The 26,664-nt window shown below is 42.8% G+C and overlaps 1 protein-coding gene across 1 annotated transcript in view; it reads left to right on the top strand.

Moving 5' to 3' along the window:
• Positions 1 to 26,664, top strand: part of Dnah9 (dynein axonemal heavy chain 9) — a 343,066-nt gene that overhangs the window by 110,887 nt on the left and 205,515 nt on the right. Inside the window, exons 27-28 of the mRNA XM_032914418.1 lie at positions 11,819 to 11,975; positions 19,598 to 19,702. Of these exons, the coding sequence (XP_032770309.1) occupies positions 11,819 to 11,975; positions 19,598 to 19,702 (262 nt within the window). The remainder of the gene's footprint in view (positions 1 to 11,818; positions 11,976 to 19,597; positions 19,703 to 26,664) is intronic.

Below are 26,664 nucleotides of genomic sequence, written 5' to 3'. Positions count from 1 at the left end.
TATTAAAAAATGGGGTTCAGAGCTAAACAGAGAATTCACAGCTGAGGAATGCCGAATGGCTGAGAAACACCTAAAGAAATGTTCAACATCATTAGTCATAAGGAAATGCAAATCAAAACAACCCTGAGATTTCACCTCACACCAGTGAGAATGGCTAAGATCAAAAACTCAGGTGACAGCAAATGCTGGCGAGGATGTGGAGAAAGGGAACACTCCTCCATTGTTGGTGGGGTTGCAGACTGCTACAACCATTCTGGAAATCAGTCTGGAGGTTCCTCAGAAAATTGGACATTGAACTGCCTGAGGATCCAGCTATACCTCTCCTGGGCATATACCCAAAAGATGCCCCAACATATAAAAAGACACGTGCTCCACTATGTTCATCGCAGCCTTATTTATAATAGCCAGAAGCTGGAAAGAACCCAGATGCCCTTCAACAGAGGAATGGATACAGAAAATGTGGTACATCTACACAATGGAATATTACTCAGCTATCAAAACAATGACTTTTATGAAATTAAATAGGCAAATGGTTGGAACTGGAAAATATCATCCTGGTGAGCTAACCCAATCACAGAAAGACATACATGGTATGTACTCATTGATAAGTGGCTATTAGCCCAAATGCTTGAGTTACCCTAGATGCCTAGAACAAATGAAACTCAAGACGGATGATCAAAATGTGAGTGCAGATCGCTCATGAGAGACACAGCCAGAATACAGCAAATACAGAGGCGTATGCCAGCAGGAAACCACTGAACTGACAACAGGACCCCTGTTGAAGGAATCAGAGAAAAGAACTGGAAGAGCTTGAAGGAGCTCGAGACCCCATATATGTACAGCAATGCCAACCAACCAGAGCTTCCAGGGACTAAGCCACTACCCAAAGACTATACATGGACTGACCCTGGACTCTGACCTCGTGAGGGTTGCAATGAATATCCTAGTAAGAGCACCAGTGGAAGGGAAGCCCTGGGTCCTGCTAAGACTGAACCCTAGTGAACTAGACTGTTGGGGAGAGGGCAGCAATTGGGGGAGGGTTGGGAGGGAACACCCATAAGGAAGGGGAGGGGGAGGGGATGTTTGCCCGGAAAGGGAAAGGGAATAACATTGAAATGTATATAAGAAATACTCAAGTTAATAATAAAAAAAAAAAAAAATAAGTAATGATGAAAGTTATACTTACAAAACTTCATTCAGCAGTTAGAGTGGGGATGAAGAGAAGAGGGCATGGGGAAAATGTCACGAGATACGTTAATTTAGTTCTTCCCAAGTGTCCTCTCTCTCTCTCTCTCTCTCTCTCTCTCTCTCTCTCTCTCTCTGTGTGTGTGTGTGTGTGTGTGTGTGTGTGTGTGTGTACGCGTGCAGAAGACATCCTTAAATATTATTCTTTAGGCATTTTCTACCTTTTTCCATTGTTTTGTTTTTGGATAGGGTCTCTCTCTGGCCTGGGAACTTGCCCAGTAGGCTAATCTGGCTGAGCAGCTCCAGGAATCCACCTACTTTGGTCTCCCTGGTCCTAGAGTTACAAGTACATACCTTGTTTTTTTGTTTTTTTTTCTTTATTCATGTGGAGTCTGAGGATTGAACTCAGGATGTTTAAACATGCATGCAAGATAAGTACTTGTCTTAGTGTTTTATTGCTATAAAGAGACACCATGACTAAGGCAGCTCTTATAAAGGAAAACATTTCATTGGAGTTGGCTTACAGTTTCAGAGGTTTGTTCCATTACCATCATGCCAGGAAGCATGGCAGACTGCAGGCAGACATGGTGCTGGATGAGCTGAGAGTTCTACATCTTGGCCCAAAGACAACCAGGAGGAGGCTACAATGTTTTACACTGGGCAGTGCTTGAGCTTATATATTTCCTCAAGACCTTACCTCCACAGTAAAACACTTCCCCCAACAAGAATATACCTCCCCTAATAAGGCCACACCTCCTAATAGTGCCACTTCCCATGGGCCAAGCATATTTAAACCACCACAGTACTTTACCAACTGAGCCATCCTACCAGCCAGATAGCTGGTATCATCTGTCTTACAGTCAAATCCTCACACGCATTTCCAAATATCGGATGAACATTTTCAAGTGACTTAAAGTAACCACTATTTATTGAACTGGGAAAGTATAGATACCCAGCATCCTCTATGAAGACATCTTGGCTTGCTTGCCTGCAGGTTTTCTACTTCATTCATTCATTTTCAAACCCGGTTTGAAAAGTCCCTTATACCCAGACTCCCACTCGTCATTCCCTTTTTATCCCCATGACTCCTTTTCTGTGTGATCCTCATGAGACCGCATCCCTAATTTCGTTAGCTCCCCACTGCACTGCAACTAAAGTCTAAAGTCCTTGCAGGACATGGTAATCCCTGCTGATGCCCCCTACTCCTCCAACCCTGTACTGTCTTCAAAACCTCCTTTCTACTCATCACCAGAGCTTCATTCCAATTTGGAATTTTGTGCCTGGGGTTTCTTCCTCCAGGCTGTCTATTCCTTCATGGCCCCTAATCCTTCCCTGACTACCATTTCTAAGGAGCAGCCTCTTCCTGGTGATGTACACATACACCAGGCAGTCCTTATCAAACCTCTTGCAGTCTTTCTCCTAACTTCCCCTGCCTTCTGAAATGGTCTATTTGTCTGCTTGCTTTCCCCCTGCGATCAGTGACTTGTGTCTGCCTTGGGTATAAAATCACCAGCACCTAGGAGCATTGAATGAGTGAATGAAGGCTAAAAGGAAGTGGACAATCCTAAGGACAGGCGGCATCAAGGAGAGGCTGACTTGGGCTTTTACTTGGAGTGGGTTACCTCTGGGGCCCGTCCATTGTAAGATGAAGGAAATTTTTCACCAATTCAAGGTACATTAAGGCTGGATTCTCCCAATCCTCTTTTCCAGTTGTGATTCTCAGTCAGACATCCATCATTAGAAAGAAACCTGGCAGCACATTTCCTTTTACTGTGAGTTTTCTGGCTTGCCATGGAATATGAGCTAATAGTTAGGGAAATTATATCACTTGAAACAGTATAATGAAGCTATTACATGTTTGAGCAGTTTGATTAATGTCTGTCTCCCACTCTAGAGGGCATGTCCTGTGATAGCCTTGACTTTGGTTTGCCCTGTTCTGTTCTCAGAACTTAACACTGTGTTCAGCCATAACAAGCACTCAGGAAGGACTCCCCGAATCCATGCAGGGAAATAGGTTCTAAGGCCTGAGGCATGGATGCCATTTTCCCATAGCATCCAGAGTTTTACTTTCTTTTCTTTCTGCTGACCCATCAGACATATCATTTCAAGTCATAGGAACTATAGACTCCTATGTCTCTAGGTCTTGGTACTTGTCTGAAAGCTGAAGAAAATAATTAGTACGTTGGGATTTAGATGACTCTGGCGCCCTAAGCCAAATGCCTGTGAGAGAGTGAGGAGAGAAGTTTGGCAATGAATTGTTTCTAAAACAGGCACTTATCCCCTCTTCTATGGAATATTGCAAATAACAACTCGAAAGGAGAATTTGCTGCAGATATTGGTAAGTGTGATATAAACCTTGAACTCATTTTGAACATTAAATGACTTTCTGACAGAGTATATGTAGTTGAATATTTAAATAAGTTCTCCTTTCTCATTGATTTCCATTATTATCTCAAAAGATATTTTACTCAGTAAAAAAGGAAGAAGAGGAAGAAGAGGAGTAGGAGGAGGAGGAGGAAAAAGAGGAGTAGGAGTAGGAGGAGGAGGGGGAGGAGGAGGAAGAGTAAGAAGAGAAGGAGAAATAAAATTGGTCTTCATACAGGAAATCACATTTTAGAAAGCATTCAGGCTTTACTTATGTGTGGCATCAGGACATTTAATTCGCTCCTGCCAGAAGAATTAATCAAACGAACAATTGATCCATACAACCTTTGCACATTCATTAAAAGCAACCTGTGTACAGTACATCTGACTGATTGTTCCCATGCCCGTGTCTTTGGAATTTCCCACTGCCAGGATGGGACTTGAATATGTAAGTAGGCTCTGTCGCTGCTGTCACGGGACTTAGGTACAGCTCTAAATTGAGGAACCAAATGGAAATGTTTTCTCAGGCTGAACAAAAGCAATTCTTCTAGGCTGTCCCTTAGCCTTGGGTGAGCACTTTCTATTTCCCCTCCCATTTTCTTCCCTCCCCTTCACACACAAATGCCCCTTTCTGCTCTGTACTATATTAAGTAGTTTTAATCAGCTGCTTATCAATTTTGAGCACCTCTTAATTTCTCTGGAAAAACTGTGCTTAGGTGAGATATAATTGATGCAAAAGTCTTTGAAGGTGATTTGCTGGAAAAGGACAGAGCCAGCAACTCTCTGGAAGGTTTTCTTCAATATGTCTGTTAAAGGAAATGTAAAACATTAGTAGTTAGAGAAGAGAAGCCAAATCACCCAGAGGTGACCTGTCACTGTTTGCCAACTTCCTTCTGTGTGTGGGTTCTGAAAAGAGAAATCGAGATCATATTGTGAGCTGTTATGAGACATAGAGGATTTCTCATTTTACTTAACACAGTGTTGTAAAAACCTCTTCGCTGAACATGGCAGCCATTACCATTGCTCTCAGGGCAGCTTAACCACTTCTTGCAAGACACCCTCAGGCTCTGGTCCACTGGCTTTGCCTTCTTGCTCCACCTCTGATCTAGATATTTGTAGCTCTGCCCCAACTGCCTGTGACCCGTAAGGTGATGACACGTTTAGATTATGAAAGGTTAACTTAAGGGGAGAGATTCTATCTATGCCACTCCTAGAAGATGTTATCCATGCTGAGTTGAGACTCTCAAGTGGCCAGGCTACTTTACTCCTATACGTAATGTCTCACCCATGCTCTCTAAGTAAACTCAATACGTACATTGGTAGTACATAAGTACATAAGTAGTTTATGTAATGTAACCATGTGGTGGGGCATTTTGGTTATAACAATAAAGCTTCATGAACCCCTCTGAATGTTCCTCCAAGGTTCTTATCATTTCCTGAGATAATAACATTAAAAATAACCGAATGGTACAAACTTATACTTCATCATCTGTGTATGTGTGTGCACACAAACATGTATGGGTGGGTGCGCATAGAGTCCTGAAGAGAGACTCAGGTCCCCTGCAGCTGGAGTTACAAGTGGCTGTAAGTCACATGACTTGACAAGGGTGCTTCGATCCTAATTCCTGTCTTCTGAAAGAGCATCAGGTTATTCTAGCCACTGAGCCATTTCTCCAGTACCCTGTTGGTTTTGTTTGTTGAAAATTAATGTCCCTGCTCTCCCTGGTTTCTGAAAGTGTTCAGTGCAGGGCACATTAAATAGCTTTATATATTGCTTTAATGTCCCAATTCATTTTGCTGATCACATATATCTCCTTTGGGTTTGGGCCTTAATTACTCCCAGGCTTCAGAGTCATGTGTTTATTGGCGATTGGATTTCCTTCCACTGAGGGTTACACTATCACCACTCTGGTTCTTCACAAATTACTCTTAGGTTTAGAAAAGTCCCCGTGGAAAGAGAAAGATATTTACTTATACCTTTTGCTAGATTGTTTTAGTTTACTTTTTATTTAACCTCTTTGAGTCCTCCAGTAAATGTTTTGACTGTTGAAAACGGTGAGTCAAAATATTTTTTCATCGAACCATTTTTAATTACAAGTGATAGCAGCCCAAATTAAATCAACTTTGAATAAAAGAGGACGTATTACACAAACCTGGGAACTGTGTCCATCTGGCAGGAACATGGTTAGCACTCAGCCCTAAACAAAAAAGACCCTAACCCTAACCCTAACCCTAACCTCATGGACAGACAATGTTCTGTGCACTTAGGTGGCAGCAGACACTTGGACTGTTTCCAGCTATGGACATTATCACAATACTAATATGAACATTTTCATGCAAGTCTGGCTTGTGAATGTGGGTTTTGCTTGGATGGGGACCTATTAGGTCTTATGCTCTCTCATGCTTGACTTTGAGAAACTTCTTAATTGTTTTCCAAAATGGGCATACTATTTTAGACTCTCACCAGCACTGAATCCTTGATGGTGGTGGTCATTGTTGACGTACTGTTGCAGCCATGGTGGTCAGCGTGGAGGGTTCTCTCACCCAGACTGTACTTTGCGTTTTCCATGTCAAGCAACTTTTAGCATGTACATTGCACTGTTCAAGTTTCTTCCTCAGTACAATAACATCTGTTTGTGTTCTTACGGAACTGTGGAGAGTCTTTGTATGCTCTGCTAGATTACATATATGCTTCCAGAGATGTTATCCTAGTTGGTGGTGTATCTTTTCATTTTCTTTATAGCATCTTTTGAAGTTCAAAGGTCTTGAATTTTGATGCAGTCTAATATTTAATACTTGAGTGTTACTGGTTTTGTTTGTTTGCTTGCTTGATTTAAATTATCTTAATTTATTTTCTTTTGTGAGTATGGAAACTTTTACCAATTATCTTTTATTTTTCCCATTTAATGCCCAGATTTAGAAATTCCAAGCATTTTACTTGCAAGCATTTTGGGTTTTCTGTCATTTCTAGCATTTCTTTTCATACATGAGACTCAGAAGCCATGCGATTGTGTTGTTACCACTCAAATCTAGTTACAGGCACGCTACTCGTTATGCTAGAGAGATTGCCTCAGGGATACTTGGGCTGTTTGTGCCATGTCTTCGCATCATATATTGAGAGAGACACTTCCTAGATAGTATAAGCAAAGAGAAAATGCACCCTAAACAGAAAGGACCTCATAACCTAAACAGACACAGAAGCATAGCCAGGTATGGTAAATATGAGACAATAATGTAAATGTAAATGTTGGGTTGGGGATTTAGCTCAGTGGTAGAGAGCTTGCCTAGCAAGCACAAGGCCCTGGGTTTAGTCCTCAGCTCCGAAAAAAAATGGAAATGGAAATGGAAAAGGAAAATTTGTTCTAGATTGAAGTGGATGCCATTTTTCTTCTCTTAACACTGCCTTTTATGTTGTGGTTGGGACCTGTTAAAGTCTCTGACCCTCTTACATGGGCCTCCCTCTAACTACATTTCCCCAAGTTCTCTGTGTGTACAAGGGTTAGAGGACAACTTTGCATTTGTCTTTTTGAAGACAAACTTCTTCATATCTGGTACATCATTTTTAATATTTCATTAATATTCCATACAACATTTTTGATCATGTTCACCATGAATCCTCCCTTTAGCTTCTCCCAGAGCCACTCCTTACCTCCCTAACCCACTCCCAACTTTGTGGGTTTTTTTCTAATCCATTTTGTGCTTCCCATATACTTATAGGCATAGAGCGTCATTTTTAATTACTAAAAATGTTTAGAAATTTAGTCCTGGTTAAAACCAGTGGGTCACAAAGCAAAAAGATGTGACTATGAGAAGAGGGCCTAGAGGAAAAAGGGACAGATATGTGTGTGTGTTTGTGTGTTGTGTGTGTGTGCGTGTGTGTGTGTGTGTGTGTGGAGAGAGAGAGAGAGAGAGAGAGAGAGAGAGAGAGAGAGAGAGGTGGGGGAGGGGAAGGAGAGAGAAAGGAGAGGAGAAGATAGGATGGGAAGAAATAGAATACAGTATGCACTTGTATGAAACTGTCAAAGGACAAGTGAAACCAATGAAAAAGTTTTATCTATCTTCTACATGATGAACCAATTCTTAATTCAAATTACCAATAGTGATATTATTGAATGTTGGGACAGCTGAGTTCTGGGCATATTGCTTGAGGCCTCGCTCCAGGTAAAGACTGCTGTACCAGTTCGATCCCACAGTTCTCATCATTGTAAATGTCCCTGTTCTTTAAGTTGAGTGTAAATGATGACTATGCTGAGGTCATTTCTATAGTCGTGTGTCACTCTATGGTAGGTTAGTGAGCTTTCTGTCACTGTGACAACAACCTCAAGAAAATCAAATTGGAGGAAGAAAGATTTGTTTGGGCTTCTGGATTCAGGGGTTTTATTCTTCATCACCTGGACATGATGCTTTGGTCCTGTGACAGCACAGGACATTGTGGTAGAAGAGCATGTTGGAGAGTGCCTCGTCGACTCATGGCAGAGCATCTCCCACAAGGAAGCAAGAGCAGATGGAAGTTGCTTGTGTGTATAAAAAGATGGATTAAGGAGGCTGTATGGGGCCTTCTAGAGTAGGTATCTGTCTGAAGGATGGGTGCATGTGACTGGCTAGGTGCGGTGAGCATCTTGGCCGTGTCTGCTACAGCAGATGGCCTCTGCTTGCTTTGGGCTCTTCTTGTTGCCCATTCTAAAGTCCCTATTGATGGTGTTTTAGTTATTAGATCCAATCAGATGGCCCAGTTCCCCATCTGCTAAGCTCTAGCCTACCTTTTGTTAGAGATGTTAGATTTATTGACTTTGGAAACTTCTTTGGGTTCTGAGTTCTATTACTATGGATGGAAATAGCAACATTTTGATATTCCCCAAGTTCCCAGAAACTCAGTGTATCCTCAAAATAAGAGTGTCACCTAGTTCCAAATATTTCACTCAAATGAGTTCTTTGTTTCCAATGGGAATTCTGCTTTGTGAAACATTGCCTTTATAAACTTCCAAGTTCTACGTCGATACTGCAACTCCAGAGCGAAGAGGCCAAGCCTGACTCGTCAGCTTTAGGAAGAGAGATATGAGACAGAAGGCGGTGGTGTGTATCTGAGTTAGGCTTCTGATAATTCAGGCTGATGCCTTTCCTCCTATGTATGGAGTTTCAAACTTCAGTGACTGGAAGAGGTGGCAGGTATGGACCAGTATGGAACCAGAAACCAAAGGCTGAAGAAGCTAGATGTAGGGCTCTGTGAAGGGCTGGCTAGAGTAGCCAAATGGCAACAGGGGCCAAGAAAGATGATAAGAGGACCATCCAGCTTCATATCTCAACCCTCATTTACTTCATCTTACTTCACAGTCCATCCAATGCTCAATGTCTGTCATGTTGCCCCATGACCTGTATCATGCTCAATGTCCCAATTTATCCATGGAAAGTAAGGTAAGCCAATGAGCCTGCATGGCTAGAGGTTAAGGCTGAATGTAGCCCAAATCCCTGTGATCAACTAAATCAGTGCCCTGCATTTCACAAACAGATGAAATGATTCCAACCCACTTCTCTCTGCCCAAGGAGACTGGCCTGAGACTGAAACATAAATGGGAAATTGAATAGTGGAGAATACAGAAATATAAATGTTAGCCCCTTCAACACTATGTTGGTGCTGAGTTCCACTCAACCAAGAAAGGCCTATCACCATCTGGCAGGAAAGGGACTGACACAGTCGCTGGTCACCCTGAAGCATCAGATACTAAACCAGGCAGATAATACTGGACATTGATTCTATCAGACTGAGATCATGAGTAGAGTCTGTATTGATTTGCCAGGTATGAAAAAAAGTTAGACCATTGATGCAATTTAACAGATTTATTGAGATATACTTTTAGCGTTTTAAAGGGTATATAAACGTATCTTTTATGGCATTGTGGTAAATCCCTACTCCCACCCCAGGCCTTGGCAGCCATTGATCTAATGGCTGTCTCTATCATTCATTTCTAGATGTTTCATGCAATCGTTTTATCTGTCTTCTTCCACTTGTGGAGCATGGCGATGATGATTCATCTGTTCTGTACTATGTTCACACCTCCGTTTCCTTCCTATTGCCCAGGACTGGTCTGTTGCATGGATACTGCATTTCATCTATCTATTGGCCATAGATAGGCATTTGAGTTTCACTTAGTTTTATTGATATGACTATCGTGACCATGATTGAGTTCTATAAATGAGTGAACTTATTATTCTTGGAGAAACTCCAAGGAAGGGAATTTCTGAATTATATGAAAAGCCCTTCTTTGAAGAAATATTTAGCTGGTCTTTCAAAGTAAATGCATCATGTAACATTCCCACCAGCAACATATAAAGCTCCCCTTTCTCTTGAATCCTTGCCATTATTTCTTATTGCTATGTTCTGTATTATAGACATCCTGGGTAATGTATCTTTTTGTGGACTTTTTATCTAATGAGCACAACTAAATGGAACTATGAAAACTATGAATACTTTGAATACCTTAAATAACTGTGTGCTTGGTGGGTGTATAGGAGGGGTGTAGTATGTGTATGTAGTAGTATGTATGCATACATCTTTAGTATGTGAAGTGGGAATGTGTGTAAGTGCATCATGTTGGGTATGTGTAGTGTGTGTGTGTGTGTATGTGTGTGTGTGTGTGTGTTGCATGTATACATGGGTCCACATGCCACTGGGTAACATTGTTCCTTTATATTAATGATGATGTCTTTCTTACTGAATTAACCTGGAGCACACTATTTCAGCCATACTGGCTGTCCAGGGAGTATGAAGGATCCTATGTCTCCATCTCCATAACCAATTCACACATGTGCATGCATATACTACACAGTGCTTGGATTACAGGAATGTATCACCAATACCCAGATTTCACATGCAAACTGAGGATCTGCAGTTGGGTTCTCATGCTTGAGCAGCATAAGCACTTTACCACTGAACCATCTCCTCAGCTCCAACAATATTAATCTTAAAGCTGATTTTATGCTATTGTCATTAGTGAAGATCGTAATAAGAATACTAAATTAAATGATTAGTTTTGGAATAAACCATTCATGTGCTTCTTAAAGAGTCCCTGAGGGCTCATATGTGTCTAGAGCTCTGCTGGGTCCTGAAGGTAAAGCAATGAACAAGAAAGTTGTGCATCCTAACTCCTATAATTGCAGGTATGAGAAATCTGTATGACATACATGGTGTGCATTAGGGTGGACAGAGTAGAACAGGGGCTCAGCTAAGCAGCTTCTTCTTACTCTTCCCAGTCCTGCTGGGATTGGGAATACTTCGTGCATGGACTAATGTCAACTCCTACCCAGAAGTTACTAGCCATTGCCTAGACAGATGGGAAATGCATATCACCTAGGTAGGCTCAAATGTGTTGTTAGAGTGGGGAGGAGAAAGGGCCAACACAGTCTCAGAGCACTTGGAAAGCAAGTGTTGCTCTTCATAGCTTGTTGTTGGTGTGCTTTGGGAGAGAGCGTCAAAGCATTGAGAAATGCAGCTAGAGCAGAACATGCAATCAAGGTTAAGATGGGCCAGTGAGGAGCCACAATGCCCTACAGGGAGGTTGTAATGGTAATTTTAAAAGGTATGTAGTTTTTCTACCCCCTGCTAGGTCCCAAATGAATAAGACTGAGGCTGATTTATTTAATTAAGCTTTACTGCATAATACCTGGGCAGTCATTGATCTATTTTAATCCTCTAAAATAATCTGACTACCCCCTCCCCCCAGCCAAAATCCCCAAGATTTTTACATCTTAGTATTGGTCTGGCTCTCTGGGCTTTAGTTGAATTTTCTTGTCCTCATAGTAGCTGAATCCCCCTTACTCTTTTCTCTCTCCTTCTCCCCTGGGTGGCAGAAGTCCCACCCAATTCTCTCTTCTGCCCAGTCATTGGCTGATCAGCTTTTATTGGAAAGGCAGAGAATAAACGGTATACATTGTTTACACAAACTTGAAATGGGAGATATTTGGAATAAGCATTACAGTGCCTTGTCTGGATTGCAACAAGAGATGAGGGCAGAGAAACCAGCATTTTGAATAACACAAAGATAATCTTTACACAGTGCACAAAACCATTATGTATACAGGAAGCAGTCATGATCAGGTTGGGTTCTCTGGGAAGTTCAGGCTCTGCGGGGAACAGCCAGGGGAGATGTTCTGGGTTTTCTTTCCTTGGTAGATGGTAAGTCAGGCCTATCTCTCCTTGAGCTTCCAACTCCCTGACACCCAGCAGAGCCATCCATGGCACAGGTAATAGAATTCTCCCTCCTATGTTTTGCAGGTGCTACATCACTCTCACTCAGTCTCTACACTTGACCATGAGTGGGGCTCCAGCCGGACCTGCAGGTACAGGCAAGACAGAGACCACCAAGGACCTGGGCCGAGCACTGGGCATCATGGTCTATGTGTTTAACTGTTCCGAGCAGATGGACTACAAGGTAAGCACTTGCTTGTCTTCTGGGGAGACTGACATTTGGGTGGCAGATCAGATCAGGTGCTTGGTTTATCTGTATTTTTATTTCCCTTCTATCCCAGGAGATACAGAATCCAGACAGGAGGTTTCTTCTTCCTCTTTCACAGTAGACTTAAGGTCGCTTTAACCCTTATTGGCCTCCTGTCAACCTCTTAGGTAATCAAGAGGTACAGCCTGTTACATTCTGACTCCACTGATGAACTTTGTAAACAAATAGATTATTTGACAAAGTGGCCATTCTCTTGTCACCTATAAAATGATGATACTAAACAACTCCCCCCTCCCGCTGAAGTCCTAAATTTACTGTCGGGTGAAAGGGCAGAAAGACTCATGAGTAACTATGATGAAAACACTGGCTCCAGGTCATAGTTTTATGTCCTCTCTTCTGTAAAATGGGGCATTCTCCTAGGATATTATGCAAAGGCAGATGAGAATCCTGTAACCAGAAGAGATCAGCCACTACTCTCTGCAGGAGAGGCCTGCCAACAAACAGTGCAAAGACAGTGTACTTCATTCCCAAACCCAGCACTTTTCAAACAACGAACGTGTTCCAGGTTGTATCCTGGAGAAAAGCCAGAGTAACAAAAGGCCCACAAGGTCACTTTCAAATAGAGACATTCTACTCGCAAACGAACAAAAACTCATTTTAGAGATACGTAATAACAGCTTGCCCTGCTGCCTCTAGATAGGGATTTCTCATACTGTATGTTTTTAATAAGATACCTTATGTTTCTCTTGTAACAGATAATGTGAAAGTTTCAGAGTAGAAAAAAATGATGTGAATTAGATCAAATAAAATTTCATGTTTGAAAATACACTTAATGTAGAAATAATTTTAGAGACTGCAGTTACTAAACCATGACCCTTTAGACAACACTCATTTTTCAGAACTGGGATAGTTAACTTTAGTACATACCCCTTCTGTGTACAGAGTCCTGGGAAGCCACATTTTCTCGTAGCAAATAAACAGAAGGGGCATCCAGACCTGCATCCAATCCTTCCCTGAGCCATCGCCTCTAAATTTGAGTGCAGCTGTTTTTATTGATGAATACATTAAGATAATGTTTCTTTTCAAGGCTGCAAGAAGATTTTCTTTTCCTCTTTAAAGAAATAAGCTTAGCTTTAAGGATTATTTTGAGCTTTTAGATTCTTCTGTAGTTAATTATTGGCAGGATTGCTGATATAAGTAAATCTCCCAAGGGGACCATTGTGGAAGACACACTCATTTGAACGTAGAAGGCGTGTGTTTTCATGGCAGAAAATCAGCAGATTTCTTCAAAGTCAAATCCAGCACAGCAAACAGAAAGAGTTGACTCCACAGCCAGGGATCATAAAGGCCATTTATCACAATTCTTTCAAACTTAATTGATTGTCCCTAACCCCACTGATTGCTCTGAAAGTACAGGGTAGAAGAGCATTTGTCCTTGGCTCACTTGGGCTGTCCGTTAAGTTTCAATCTTTTGAGTCCAGGCCAGACATGGACTAGGGCAATATCAATAGGAGACTAATGGTAGCCCAAAATGAAGGTTTTCATTTCCTATGCACCAAGCATCATTGTAATCAGATAGCTTCACTAAACTGCTTCTGCAAGCCTTTCTTCTTTATTGTCCAGCTGTTTGGGAACTATATTTTATCACAGAACACTCCAGAAACAAAGTGGGTTGGTTTATTGGTTACTTCCATTGCTGAGAATTCAGGGAACATTTGAGAAGAGACCAAAACAGATGAGGTTTCATCTTGCAGAACCGCTACAGGAGATGCTCCAAAAGTAGCCACAAGGGAGGTCCCACCAGGGAGTGTCCTTGGGGACAGGAAGACAGAACTGGGAAAGATTCTGAAAGACAAAAAGCTAGGGTGTCACTTAGTGGGAGAATGCTTACTTAGCATGCAGAAATCAATAGGCCTCTGGGTTTAATCTCTAGCAGCAGAGGAGGTCAGGTGATCAGTGAAAGGCAGGAGAGGAAGGAGGACAGAAAGACTAGATACTAGGGGGATCTATTCAAAACACTTAGTAGAGGAATGTGTAGAGCACTGGAACTTAACTCTGAAGATGAACTGTGACAGGCCAGACTATTGTCTAGGAATCTTCTCAGCCACAAGTCAGTACATGTGGCTCATAGGATATTTAAGAAATTTTCTTTATGACCAGGGCCAGTTTCTTTAGGTTTGAGAAACAACCCAAAAGTCTTTACTCTGGTGTCTAAGAATACTCAAGACCCCTGTTTAAACTCAAGCCTGCTGGAAAAACTTGCAGCCAGCTGAGTCAGGAGTGGGCAAAGAACTGTGATTTTTAGTGAGGACACAGAAGGAACATGGGAGGGCCCTGGGGGACCCTGTGGATGATATAGATGAGTAGACTGATGGAGCAGGTAAATCAATAATTGAAAGATGATAGGTATATGCATAGGTTGAATATGGTCCAGCCTATCTGGAGGGACAAGACATTAATTGATAGGACTAATTTTTGCTGAAATGCCACAATCCAAGGCATGAATGAGTAACCTATAAACTCTAGGCCTTGGAATATCCCATTACATGGGGGCAGACACAGTGGTTGCTGGTGAGGAAACACATTAAAGAGCTCATAAGATCCAAGGCCATTTGAGTCGTGAGATGTAACACTTTAACATAGCATGGTCTAAAGCCTGGCTTTAAAGCCAGGATCTAGTTCTAAGCAGCCAACATTCCTACCCAAGCCCTCATCAGCTTCACTCCTGAGCTTTTCTCCTAGAGCCTGTCTGGGATAAGGTGAGAAAGGAATGAGAGCCAGGCATAGCTGTCATGCATTTTGCTGTGTCTGTTATGACACTAACAATAATAGATTCTGCTTACATTTCTCCAGAATAGAGACTAGAACTGAGCATAGTGTAGTGGCCAGGCAGTCTTAGGGAGCATTGGAGGATGTCAGGTGGGTCATGGGGATAGAGTATGGACGTCAAGGACCATAAGCCCTTCAAATGATGGGCTACAAAAAGACCTATGGGCTTTAAAATAACAGGAAATCGTAAGCATGCCAGGAGGTCATTGTAGGGATCCACATGAGCAGAGGCAGCTGGAGAGGAGATGAGAGAAAGTTACAGTTCTTCAGACAGAAAGAGAGAGAGCCCAAACATCAAGATGGTAAAGGGGGAAAGAAATAACGAGCGGCTTAAAGGAAGCAAAGCCAATTAATGATCTAGGAAACATGACAAAGAGGTGATGAAGCAAACAGGCACTAGAGAGGGGGGCTAGGGATGTAGGTGGTGACCTCCTGAACTTCTGTCCCAGGAATTCCAACAGGATACCAGCCCACTCAACTCCACGAACATAGGTGGAGGGCCTGGGTGTTCCTAGAACAGCACAGAAATGTAAACAGAGGGAAAATAGAAAACTTAACAAAGCTAGCCAGAGTCCCTAGACACAGCCAATTAACACTGAGAAGACCTATTGGTCTTCTCAGAGATGGAATTTGACAAGTTGATGACATATGAGCCATAAATGAATTCACCCACATCAGAATAAAGCTACAAAGCTTATTAGAACACCGCAGCAGAGCTGAAATGGGTAAAACAGCCAAGAGAAACTTTACACAGAGCCATTAAAAGGTTGCTTTTATGTGCAAGGTCTGCACATGGACTGTCAGGCAGTGTTTCAGTGACACAGTGTCCTGGAATAATTGTAGTCAGAATTTATCATGGTTAGCAACAGCCTGGTCCTGAGGCAATGATGGTCTCGCCCTGAGTCAGATATGGCTCAGCACAACCACCTGGCCTACACTGGCACCCACATTCTGCAGCTAGGACTTGTTAACAGGAGTTCTTTCTGATGAGATAATGGTCCTGTTTGTAGGCAGAAGTGACCTAGCACAGCCATTTATTGTGGAATGCCATCTACATCTCATATTACAGCAGTAATAATTTCCCTCTGACCTTGATACAGAGGCTGCTACAGAAACATCCAATGGCTTTGAAGCTGAGAACTCTTGGAATGATTTCTGAACCATGGTGGGGAGGGGCTAGCCTACTGTAAGAGTCATGCCTATGTCTCAAGACTTCTGACACCCTCGGCTTCTCCAACACCATTTTTCCACCTCTCCTCTCCTGATCTCTCTATCTCATATGTTGTTCCTTTTGTGGAGTTTCCATTTCAACTTCTGGTGCCTCCACATCTGTCCCCATCTTCACCAATATTCTAGTCCTGGCTCTAGTTAGGCACAGGGTTTCTGGTACAGATGGTCTTTCCCACCTTGGGTGGAGCTTGCCACTCTTCCCTGTCATATTTCTCAGCCCATCACTATGTTGGAAACTTCAGTCATCCTGCCTTTGTGAACCCTTAGTTCCCCAGTGCAACCCAGTCATCACCATGGATTCCCCCTCACCATCCTCCACTTTCATCCTTTTGCTGTGACCTGTCCTTATTCCAGGCCAAGAGCTCTGCCTCATGGCTAGGTGATGCTCCCACTTACCAATGATATCAAGAGATGTGTACAGCAAGCAAGTGGGGTGACATGAGTTCTACTGCTGGTTCTCAGGGAATAATGAAGTTAAGACATGTACTTATGGAAGGTTTTATGTTAGGCTTAGGATTTGGTTCCTGAATTTCTAATTTAGGGTCCATTGTACTTATCGGGTTGATATACACATTTATACACCTACATGAACATACATACATACATACATACATACATACATACATACATACATACATATATACATACAAAGGGTGGGTGTGTGGATGCATACATACATACATATATACATACATACATAGATACATACATACAAAGAGTGGGTGTGTGGATAGATAGATACATACATACATAGATACATAGATTTGCACATAAATACATAGATAGATGACAGATAAGAGTCTCAACCTATAGGGAGAATAAAACACAATGCCTGGCACTCCCTCATTCTCCTGGAGACATCCCTAGTTACTAACTCTAAGACAGATGCGTCATCTTCATTCTGACTACAGCTTCACTCTCTCCCCATTTGATGTGTGTGTTCTTGTTCATTGTCTTCTCTTTTCTCACAAGAATGTCGCCCACAGAAAGGCCTTTCTTTTCTATCCTGTGTACTGTTGATTCCTCATGTCCCAAACATTCTCCAGCAGACAGTACCTACTCAATTAATATTTGGTAGGTGAATAGATAAGCAGGATGGCATGGTTTTGCTTTAATTTACTAGTAGTCTTCTTTTGTAGAGCATTTTGAAATTTGGAAAACAACTGGTACACAGCACCCCCATTTCTCTCCCTTCCTCATACATAGTCCCCATCCAATAAATCATATTACATTATATGATAGGTGATCTAGGTAGTTTTATGTCAACTTGACACAGCTAGAATCACTGCAGCGGATGAAGATTCAACTGAGACGATGCCTCCATAAGATCAAATTGTAGGCAAGTCCACAGGGCATGTGGAAGGGCTCAGTCTATGGTGATGGTGGTCCTGGGTCCTATAAGAAATCAGGGTGAGTAAGCCAATAGACAGCACTTCTCCCTGGCCTCCACATCAGCTCCTGCCTCCAGGATCCTGCCCTGCTTGAGTTCCTGTTCTGATTTTCTTCAATGACGAACAAGGCTGTGGAAGTGTACGTTAAATAAACCGTTTCTTCTCCAGCTTGCTTTTCCGTCAGTGTTTATCCCAGCTACAGTACTCCTAACTAAGAAAACAGGTTAGTGTACATAGACAGTGCCAAAACACTGCTCTAAACGAAATCTAAGACTATGTCGGGATCCACTATGTCCTTAAGCTCCATGGGCTTAAGGAAGTATAAAATGTCATCTACCCAATGTCACAGTACCACGTGCAGTCCTCTGTCTGCCTCTTCTCTACCTGGGTCTCATTCTCTTCTCCCCTACTCCTTCCCTCAAAACTCTTGGGCAATTGATGATCCTTTCGGTTCTCTTATGTTTGCCTTTTCCTTCTGAGCTTGAGTTCTAGGGTTTAACGTGGCTTGGGATGCATTTTCCCCAGCTCTTTAAACTCTGCCCTACATCCAACCTTGCCTAGGTAGCTTCCTGACTGATTCTGACAAACTGTTGCCTTAATCATCTCTGCTCATGCAAACCTCTACAGACTCCTTGTAATACATTCAAGGCTTTGTGTTACTAAGACTTTCCTTAGTAATCAATTTTCCATCCCAAATGGCACCTTACTTTTCTCTGGGCACATCATTATTTTGCTCATTTTTCTTCCATAATCTTTCATCCTCCTGGATGGCCTTCCCCTCTCCTCACCACACAGACAGGAACATGCACTACAGAGTGGTTTCTGAAACACCTTCTTCTGGGAACTAGGTATTCAGGCTTCTGTCTGCCTCCTTTTGTTTTCTCAGTAGCCCCATTTTATTGGAGTGTATTCTGAGACGATCAGAGGAAAAAGAAATTGCAGCCATATAACAAATTTATCTTATTTCATAAATTTATAGTGTGTATATGCATATGAGCATATATGTATGTGTATGCCTGTTTGTGTAGAAGGAAAAAGAAGGAAAGAGAGAGAGGGGAAAGAGACAAATATGTGTGTATGTATGTATATATATATATTCTTTTATAGATTAGACAAATGCATGCTTTCCTAATGATCTACCCTCACAGCCCATTAGTATATATTCAGAACTTGGCAAAGGTGGATTATGGGATGTACTGTTTCCCCCACTTTCATGATAACAAAATCCTTTTCTCAAGGAACTTCTGGTTTTCCACAAAATCTATCTTGGAATGTACTATCGTTCTGCCATCTTGTCTTCACCTATCACACTGGACTACTCTTATCCATTCCTCTCTGAGCTCTGTAACTCTGTGATACTGTGGTCTGCAGTATTCACCAAAACCAATACTTCTGTAGCAATTCCCTCTGATTTGTATCTTATTGCCAACACCTTCCCAAAAGTCCCTGGAGGAACCATATCCAGCAGTGGGTCCTATACACACAAGCAGTCATTTCATAAATGACCTCACAATAGATGTCAGGGCTCCTATGACTGCAAATCCCTGGCATTTTAGAGGCATCCCGTAACCTCCTGTACCTGCCCCTCACCACTCCCACATTGCTCAGTAGCTCCTCTTTAAGGCCAGAGTTTCTTTTCATTTTAGGACAGAAATATATCCTTCCATTTGAAATTCATTTTCTGCTCTCATTTGACAAGATTTGCCCATAGTTGCCTCTATAACTGTTGTCAATTCCTGACATCCCCAGCCCCACTTCACCTGGGAAGCCTGAGCGGCAGGGCATGGATTGAAGATGTGGGCATTGGGTTCCCATTAGGGTGTGCCAAAGCCTGAACAGAAGCTTATTTATCTATGTGGTGTGAGAAAAGCTATCTTTTATTCATTTCCTGGGACTTTGAACATTCCAGAATGCTCAGGAAGAAACCCTGATGGCATCTTAAAGGGGTTTCTCCCTACAGCATTGTGGAAAGCTTGTTTGATACCATGACTTGTGTTGTGACCTGTAGCCTTCAGAAGCATAATTGTTCTTGAAATTACAATGCTAGTTTCAGGGGACTGATGTGTCTACAATAACAAGGCTGGAAAGTGACTGTGGGCACCACTCTAAGGTGTTGTCATCATTTAATCTTTATATGTTTCCTTGCAGTCCTGTGGCAACATCTACAAAGGCCTGGCTCAGACTGGTGCCTGGGGCTGTTTTGATGAATTTAACCGAATCTCTGTGGAGGTCTTGTCAGTGGTGGCTGTGCAGGTATGAACAAAGAGGGGGTGGGAGCCTTGCAGTCTTCATAGCTGGCCCTGTGGAAGTCTGTAGCCTGGTGTTTTCACTCTTCCTCAACATTTTCTCCTACCACTTGCCATTCCATTCCCCTTTCTCCATCCTCACAATAAGTCTCCCTCCATGACCCATCAAAGCACATCCATTTCCAACTAGGAAAGTCTCCTCTGTGTATAAAGCAAGGACAGAAATTATCTGCCCTACCTGCTTCAAAGAGGGGATCCCAGCCGCTTGAGAGCATGCGCATTGGCTGTAAAATCAGGGCTCCAGTGTCTTTTCATTGTTATAAAAGCCTGTAAGCAAGTTGCCACACATCTCTCAGCCCAAACCACACATTTATGTATAAGACTACAGTGTCATGGGGCTTGAGTGTGTGGCGGTACCCAATTCCAAACTTCAAGTGCGTTTTTGAGACAGGTGTGAGCATTTCAGTATTCTAGTAGGGAGCTGAACACTGATACTATAGAATAAGACTCTGCAACATTCTATCTTAAAGCCAATCCCTAAAGGATGACTGGAGAGGATTTGAACTGGGGTCAGCAACCCATGGACAAAGAGGGGGAAACAGGAGAGAAGCAGAGGGTAAATTCCTTTGCTAAGACTCTTATACCAACACACTTCACATATCACCCCTTATCCTCCAGAGGATATTCTGGTATAACTACTACTTTATATGGAGAAAACATATCAGGGAAGAAAAGGAACTTGCCCAAGGCACACTTTTGCAAAGGGACAAGGGAATTTTGTCATCCACACCATCAATGTACACATCTCAGTGGCCAGAGAAGGAAGTTCAAATCAAGAGATGGATATAAATGCAAGTGGCAAGGAACCCTGAGGATTCCATAGGAAAGTTAGCCTATATTTGATGGTGTTTTAAAGAGCTGGGCACAGGAAAGATCCTTGCCTGAGATCAAAGCAAGGGACATTCCCACACATCTTCCTTGAGCTGCAAAGTCTCTGGTACCCTGGCATCTTCCCATCTCCTTTGCCAGACCCCTTCCTCCACTCCTGTTCCTATAAGCTGAGGCAACCTCATTTTCCACCAAGGTGTGGATGGTTGCAAGGATCCTTTCTCACCCTCTTTCGTGGAAGCTCAGCCTCTATGAAGCACTATGTGCAATAAGGTGCATGGGACCATGGTGTGCCTTCTGCACCGAGTTTGCATCCACATACCAACCAGTCAACACAGTTGAAATTTCCTCCCTTTGGCTTATTTCTAGAGTATTACACAGGTAGCATTATTTCTTAAAAAGAAATAAGGAAGGAGGAAGAGGAAGATGACGAGGGGGCGACGAGGAGGGGGAAGAAGAGGAAGAGTAGGAGGAGGAAGAGTAGGAGGAGGAAGAAAAAGAAGATGAAGAAGAGGAGGAGGGGAGGAGGAGAAGAAGGAGGAGGAGGAGGTGGAGGAGGAGGAGGAGGAGGAGGAGGAGAAGAAGAGGAAGAGGAGGAGGAAGAAGAAGAAGAAGAAGAGGAGGAGGAAGAAGAAGAAGAAGAAGAAGAAGAAGAAGAAGAAGAAGAAGAAGAAGAAGAAGAAGAAGAAGAAGAAACAGAAGAAGAAGAAACAGAAGAAGAAGAAGAAACAGAAGAAGAAGAAACAGAAGAAGAAGAAACAGAAGAAAAAGGAGAAAGGGAGGAGGGAGGGGGAGGGGAAAGGAGATGAACAGGAAGAAATAAGGAAATAGGAAAGAAAAAAGGAAGTAGGGGAGAGAATGAGAGGGAGGAGAGTGAAGGGGGAGGGGAAGGAGTGTAAAGCTATGAGAAAGTTTCTGATCTGGTCCCTGTAGATCTGTGTGATTATAAATGCCCTACTCAACTGGGCTGAGCTTTTCTTTTTTTCTTTTTTGGCAAGAACATGGAGTGGAGGAAGGTTGGCAGAATGAGGGTAGGGATGGAACATCAGGCAGAGCAACCACATGGGAGAAACAGGCCAAGGCAGCATTATCCCCTTCAGTGGAGTATGTGCCCTGGCAGGAGCCTGCCTCTGTCTACATAACCTCCAGCTGACACCCCTCTCATCCAGCATGCTGTCCCTGTCACCAGAGGCTAAATGTGGAGCTTTGAGCAACTGCAGGGCTGGAGAGTGGTCAACCCTATGCCAGCTGCTATTTCACAGCACTATATACCCCTGGGCTTCAGCTGCCACTAGGAGCCAGGAGCCACAACGGGACTCTCAGAGGCCTTTCACTTGCCTGTTTTGTAGTGGTCAGTCCTTTGGACTCTCTTGTCTGACAAAGGCTACTCCACAAACACTGACCCTTGCCCTAGCTGTCCCTTAGTGGAGCTTCCCAAAGCAAGTTGAACTTTCACCTTCCTTAGATTTACTCTTTTCAGTAGGAGTCAGTGAAGGTCTAGGTACAAGGCCCAAGTTGTGACCTAAAAGCTCTTTTGCATCAACATTGTTCTGCCTTGACTTGGTGGGTCGATTATGCAAATTTCTGTGGTCTCACATTATCATGATTTGACAGGGCCTAGGAAGGAAGTATTTCTACCAAGAAACTGAAGCTAAGGATGTGGATGAATGGGAGAATACTAGCCTAACAGGCACAAGACCCCAGGTTTAATCATTGTAACTGTTTCTTCTAAAATCTTCAGCTCATGGCACTGATCTATTCAATACATAAAGGCCTTGATTCTCTGGACAGTTAAGTATTTATCAACACACCTCTGCCTTGTATAGATGGGAGCCTGCTATTACCTAAACTGAAACCAAATATTCATATTTTTACAAGAAAGTATGTTAGCCTTTTTCTGTGATTATAATGAAAAACATGAAATTAGACAGCATATAAAGAAAATGGGTTTACTTGTCTCACATTACTGGACTTTCAAGAACACATATCTGGCAATGACTTTTTGCTTTTAAAACTACAAGATTCAATCATGAGCCCTAACCCAAATAACCTAATCTAACTATAACCACCTCCCAAAAGTTGGGTCTCTAGGCACCATAGCTGGATCAAGTTCCCTCTCAGTATCTTATAACGAAGATTTAATTCCAATATATTAACTCCTGGAGACAAATTGACATTATATCCATACCATACCATACCATACCATAAATTACACATTTTCTGACTGGCTCCACCCCTGGGAGGTCGTATCACAACTTGGAACCAGAAATAGTGCTGTAGAATCTCTCTGTGGACTGTGGGGACGAACCCCTTCCTGTGTAGCTTATGAGTGGCTCTGAAAACCTGGGGAGATACTGTCTTTTCCTTGTAGCAGCCACTGGACATGACTCTGTTTCCTTCTGTTGTCCCATGTACTTGGAGCTTCTTTTCCCACTTCTCCCACCATAGACATCCACTTTGCCCTTTGCCCACTGTTCTATTACTTCCATTCATCTGTATGAATTCCTCTCATCTCTGCATTCATGATTGTTGTGCCCTCTCCTCTGGCTGCTTGCCACAGTGTTTAAAGGACATTGCTTGCTCTCACTAACCAGATATTGCTGTCTCTGACTTCACATAAGGCCAGAGCACTCATGCTGCCTAATTCCATTGATGGGTGTCTCAGGGTGATGCTTAGTGCTAGCGGCTTGCCACAGGCTGTCTCTGTGTGTTCCAAGGCATTCTTCTCAACATTCCCCCCAGAGAGCTCACCAAGCCAATCACAGTTCTTTCAGTGTAATAATTTTTCAATGATTTGATGTCTAAAGTACTTAACTCAAAGATCTCTAGATCATAGGGGCTCAAGTTTTAGGGCAATGATCCTAGTAGTAGTCATGGTAGCTATGGTGATGATGGTGTAACTGATGATAATGGCAATGGTCGTGTTAGTGATGGTGATAGTGGTGGTGTTTGTGGTAGTAGTAATGAATGTAATGATGGATCTGGTAGTGATTTTGGAGATTGTGTTAGTGGTGATGCTGATGGTAATGAAAGCATTGTTATTGTTGTTGTTGTTGTTGTTGTTGATGATGATGATGATGATGATGATGACAGTATTGATGATAGCGATGATGATGAAGATGACGATAGTGGGATCCATGATGAGGATGAGCACACTAGTGATGATAATGACAGTGATGGGGATGAGAATGAGGGTGATGGTGTTTATGGTGGTAGTGCTAGCAATGATGAAGAGGAAATGAATGGTGGTGGTGGTAGTAATGGCAGTGAAGGTGGTGGAGTGTATGGTGGTGGTGATAGTAATGAGGAGGAGGGTGGAGGTGTGAGTGGTTGTTATAACAGCAATGGTGTTAATGATGTTGAAGGTAATGGTGGTGGTGGTGATGAAGATGATGATGATGATGATGATGATAGTCCCCAGATGATCTAACCAACTCTAGCCATTCACTAGTTTTTCTTCCTGAAGGCATCCTCCAGGACTCCATGTGGTCCATTTCTCAGGAGCCAGAAAACAGAATGGTCTTATGTTGAAAGGTCAGCGTAGGGCTTTTCCTCTTTTGTTCCTAGAATTAGTAAAATATGTTCTACTTGGGACTCTCCGATGCTGCCATATTCTGGTCTAGGGACATACCCTTAAAAGACAGACAGGAGGAAGTGGTCTGATGACAGCTAAGGCAGAATCTGAGCTGGTAACATTTAAAATCATATAAGCATCCAAGGAGAAAATTGTGCTTAATTATTCACACACTCATCCTGGCTGGCATATTGGTTTGGAAGCTGTGCCAGCTGCTGACATCCCTGCTGTCCCCACTCCCGCACCCCTCCGTGCTCTCAGCCCAGTTACTTCTGAAGAAGTGATTAAGCTCCAGTGTTTACGTTGCCGGATATTTTCATGTCTCTGTCAGGTTGGTCAAGCAGAATTGCATATCCATTTGGGAAAATCCTCACTGTGGCAATTTCGAGAGAAATTACTCGCTATTTTTAAAAAGCATTATACTGCTTAATTCTTCTCAGAATCTCCTCATTGCTGGCCCAGCCAGCTCTCTAAACCTTGTCTTATCTGAGCCTTGGGGAACATTCCACCAAGGGTACAACTTATTACCTTGAACCTGTAGCCCCTGAGCTTCCCCCATATTCTCTGGTGTCCCTACTACTTGTGGGTACAGGCACTGACTGGAGGCTGAGTTGCGGCATGAAGCATCTAAGCAGTTGATAGAACCAAGTCAGGCCTGGCAGCAAATCCCAGTTAAGACTATGAATTCAAGGGTAGCCTGTGAGGCCTTGTCCTCCCCCAAATAAATAAAAGCCAGAAGATCTATTAGCAAGGGATCTACAGCATAGTTCCAAGGACACCAGGCCTAGAAGAAATGCTCCAGCCTCAGAGCCCTGAGAATGTCCCAGGTTGCACCCTTTTTAGAGAAGCTTACTGTAAAGGAACACAGAACTCTGACAAAATGTACAACATGGTGACTGATTTGTTCTTCCTGAAGGCATCCTTCAGGACTCCGTCCTACCATCACTGTGGAATCCAAGCAGGATTTTAATAATAGATGGAATTGGGACAAAGGCTTCATAAAATAATAACCAGAGAAAGAGCTGCAGCCCTAGACTGGAAGGAGTATGGTAAAGGAGTGGGCAGGAAAACTGAGAACATTCACACAGGTTGGGTTAGCCTGTGACCTCCCTAAATTGTATCATATGCACAAGGATAAGACGATTTGCATGTGTCATACACTCTGAGAGATTCGAGGCCTGAGTGGGAGAACACAGGACAGACTTCTGAGAATGCCAGCTTCCAGGGGAGATCTGTTGCAAAGTCTGTCCTGGGTAGTGTAGAACATCTACCCACCCAGAGGAGTGGAGCGTCCTTCCTTCCATGTTGTAAGAATGTCTCCAGATTCACCCATGGAGATTGGTGAAAACGATCCCCAGCTGAGACTCAGCACCCTTACAGATTTACATTTCTGTGTCTTTAATGGGTGATATGAATGTCTTTTACTGTTCATAGAAAATGTTTGTAATATATAATAAACATTATTTTCAGAGTAAAACAAATGAGGTGTTCATAATAAATGCAAATAAACTTGCAGAAAGAATCTGTCACCTAGGTGATACCACAGTTTCCTAGTAGGTACTCTCTGTGGTAGTCATAACAACCAGACTGTCTATTAGAATACGTAGGGACCTATCACCAGTTACCTGATGTCAGCCTGAGTCTGATGAGGTCATGCTTGACTTCTGCCACGCCCCTTCTGGATGAAGTGGCTAAACATACATCCTGTTTTCAGTTTGTTTGGTTTCAGGACGTGGCCTACCCTACTTGCAACTGTTCATTTTTTACCTGGTAACGTTTTATTTTGAGCCAATTTTAGATGCAAAAAAGTTTCAAAGATAGTAGCTTCTATTCACACACACACACACACACACACACACACACACACACACACAATGTTAACTTAAAAGCAGAGTGGTTTTTTAACCACCTTTTGCCTTACTTCCACCCCCACAAAATTAGAATCTAAAACCATCCATCTCAATCTCTAGAGACATGACTGGGAAGCTTTCTGCACATGCTTCATAAAGGACAGTGCTGGTCTGGTGCTTCAAAATAACATTTATTAATAATAATAATAATAATAATAATAATAATAATAATAATACTCCCAGTGGCTTTAAAATCCCCAGAAGTGATGCAAGTTTAGAGATGCGTGTGCAGAGTTGGCCTGGCAGCCTCCACCCAACAGGGTTTGCATTAAATCCTCACCTTCTCTGTGCACCTGTGTCCCCCTGTGGCACCCTCTGGACTTTATCTAGCCCCTCGGATCCCGATTACCATCACATCCCTGAGGCTTGTCCCAGTAGTCTCAGTTGCTGCACAGGCAGTGAGGAAAGTCATAGCCATGGTCTTGTGCCTGGCACGGAGCAGGCTAAGAGAAACACCTGTCAACACAGAGGCTCCAGCATCCCCCACACCCACCAGCCTGCTCAGTCATTTCCCTCAAGAGCCCCCAACAGAATTTTACACAAAAGCACAGATGCCTCCGATCCAAAGGCCGTCATGAATTCCTGCTGAGTGTGGGC

This window comes from Rattus rattus, chromosome 9, assembly GCF_011064425.1.
Source record: "Rattus rattus isolate New Zealand chromosome 9, Rrattus_CSIRO_v1, whole genome shotgun sequence".
In the NCBI taxonomy this organism is placed as follows: Eukaryota; Metazoa; Chordata; class Mammalia; order Rodentia; family Muridae; genus Rattus; species Rattus rattus.
This window is presented reverse-complemented; position numbering and strand designations above follow the sequence as displayed.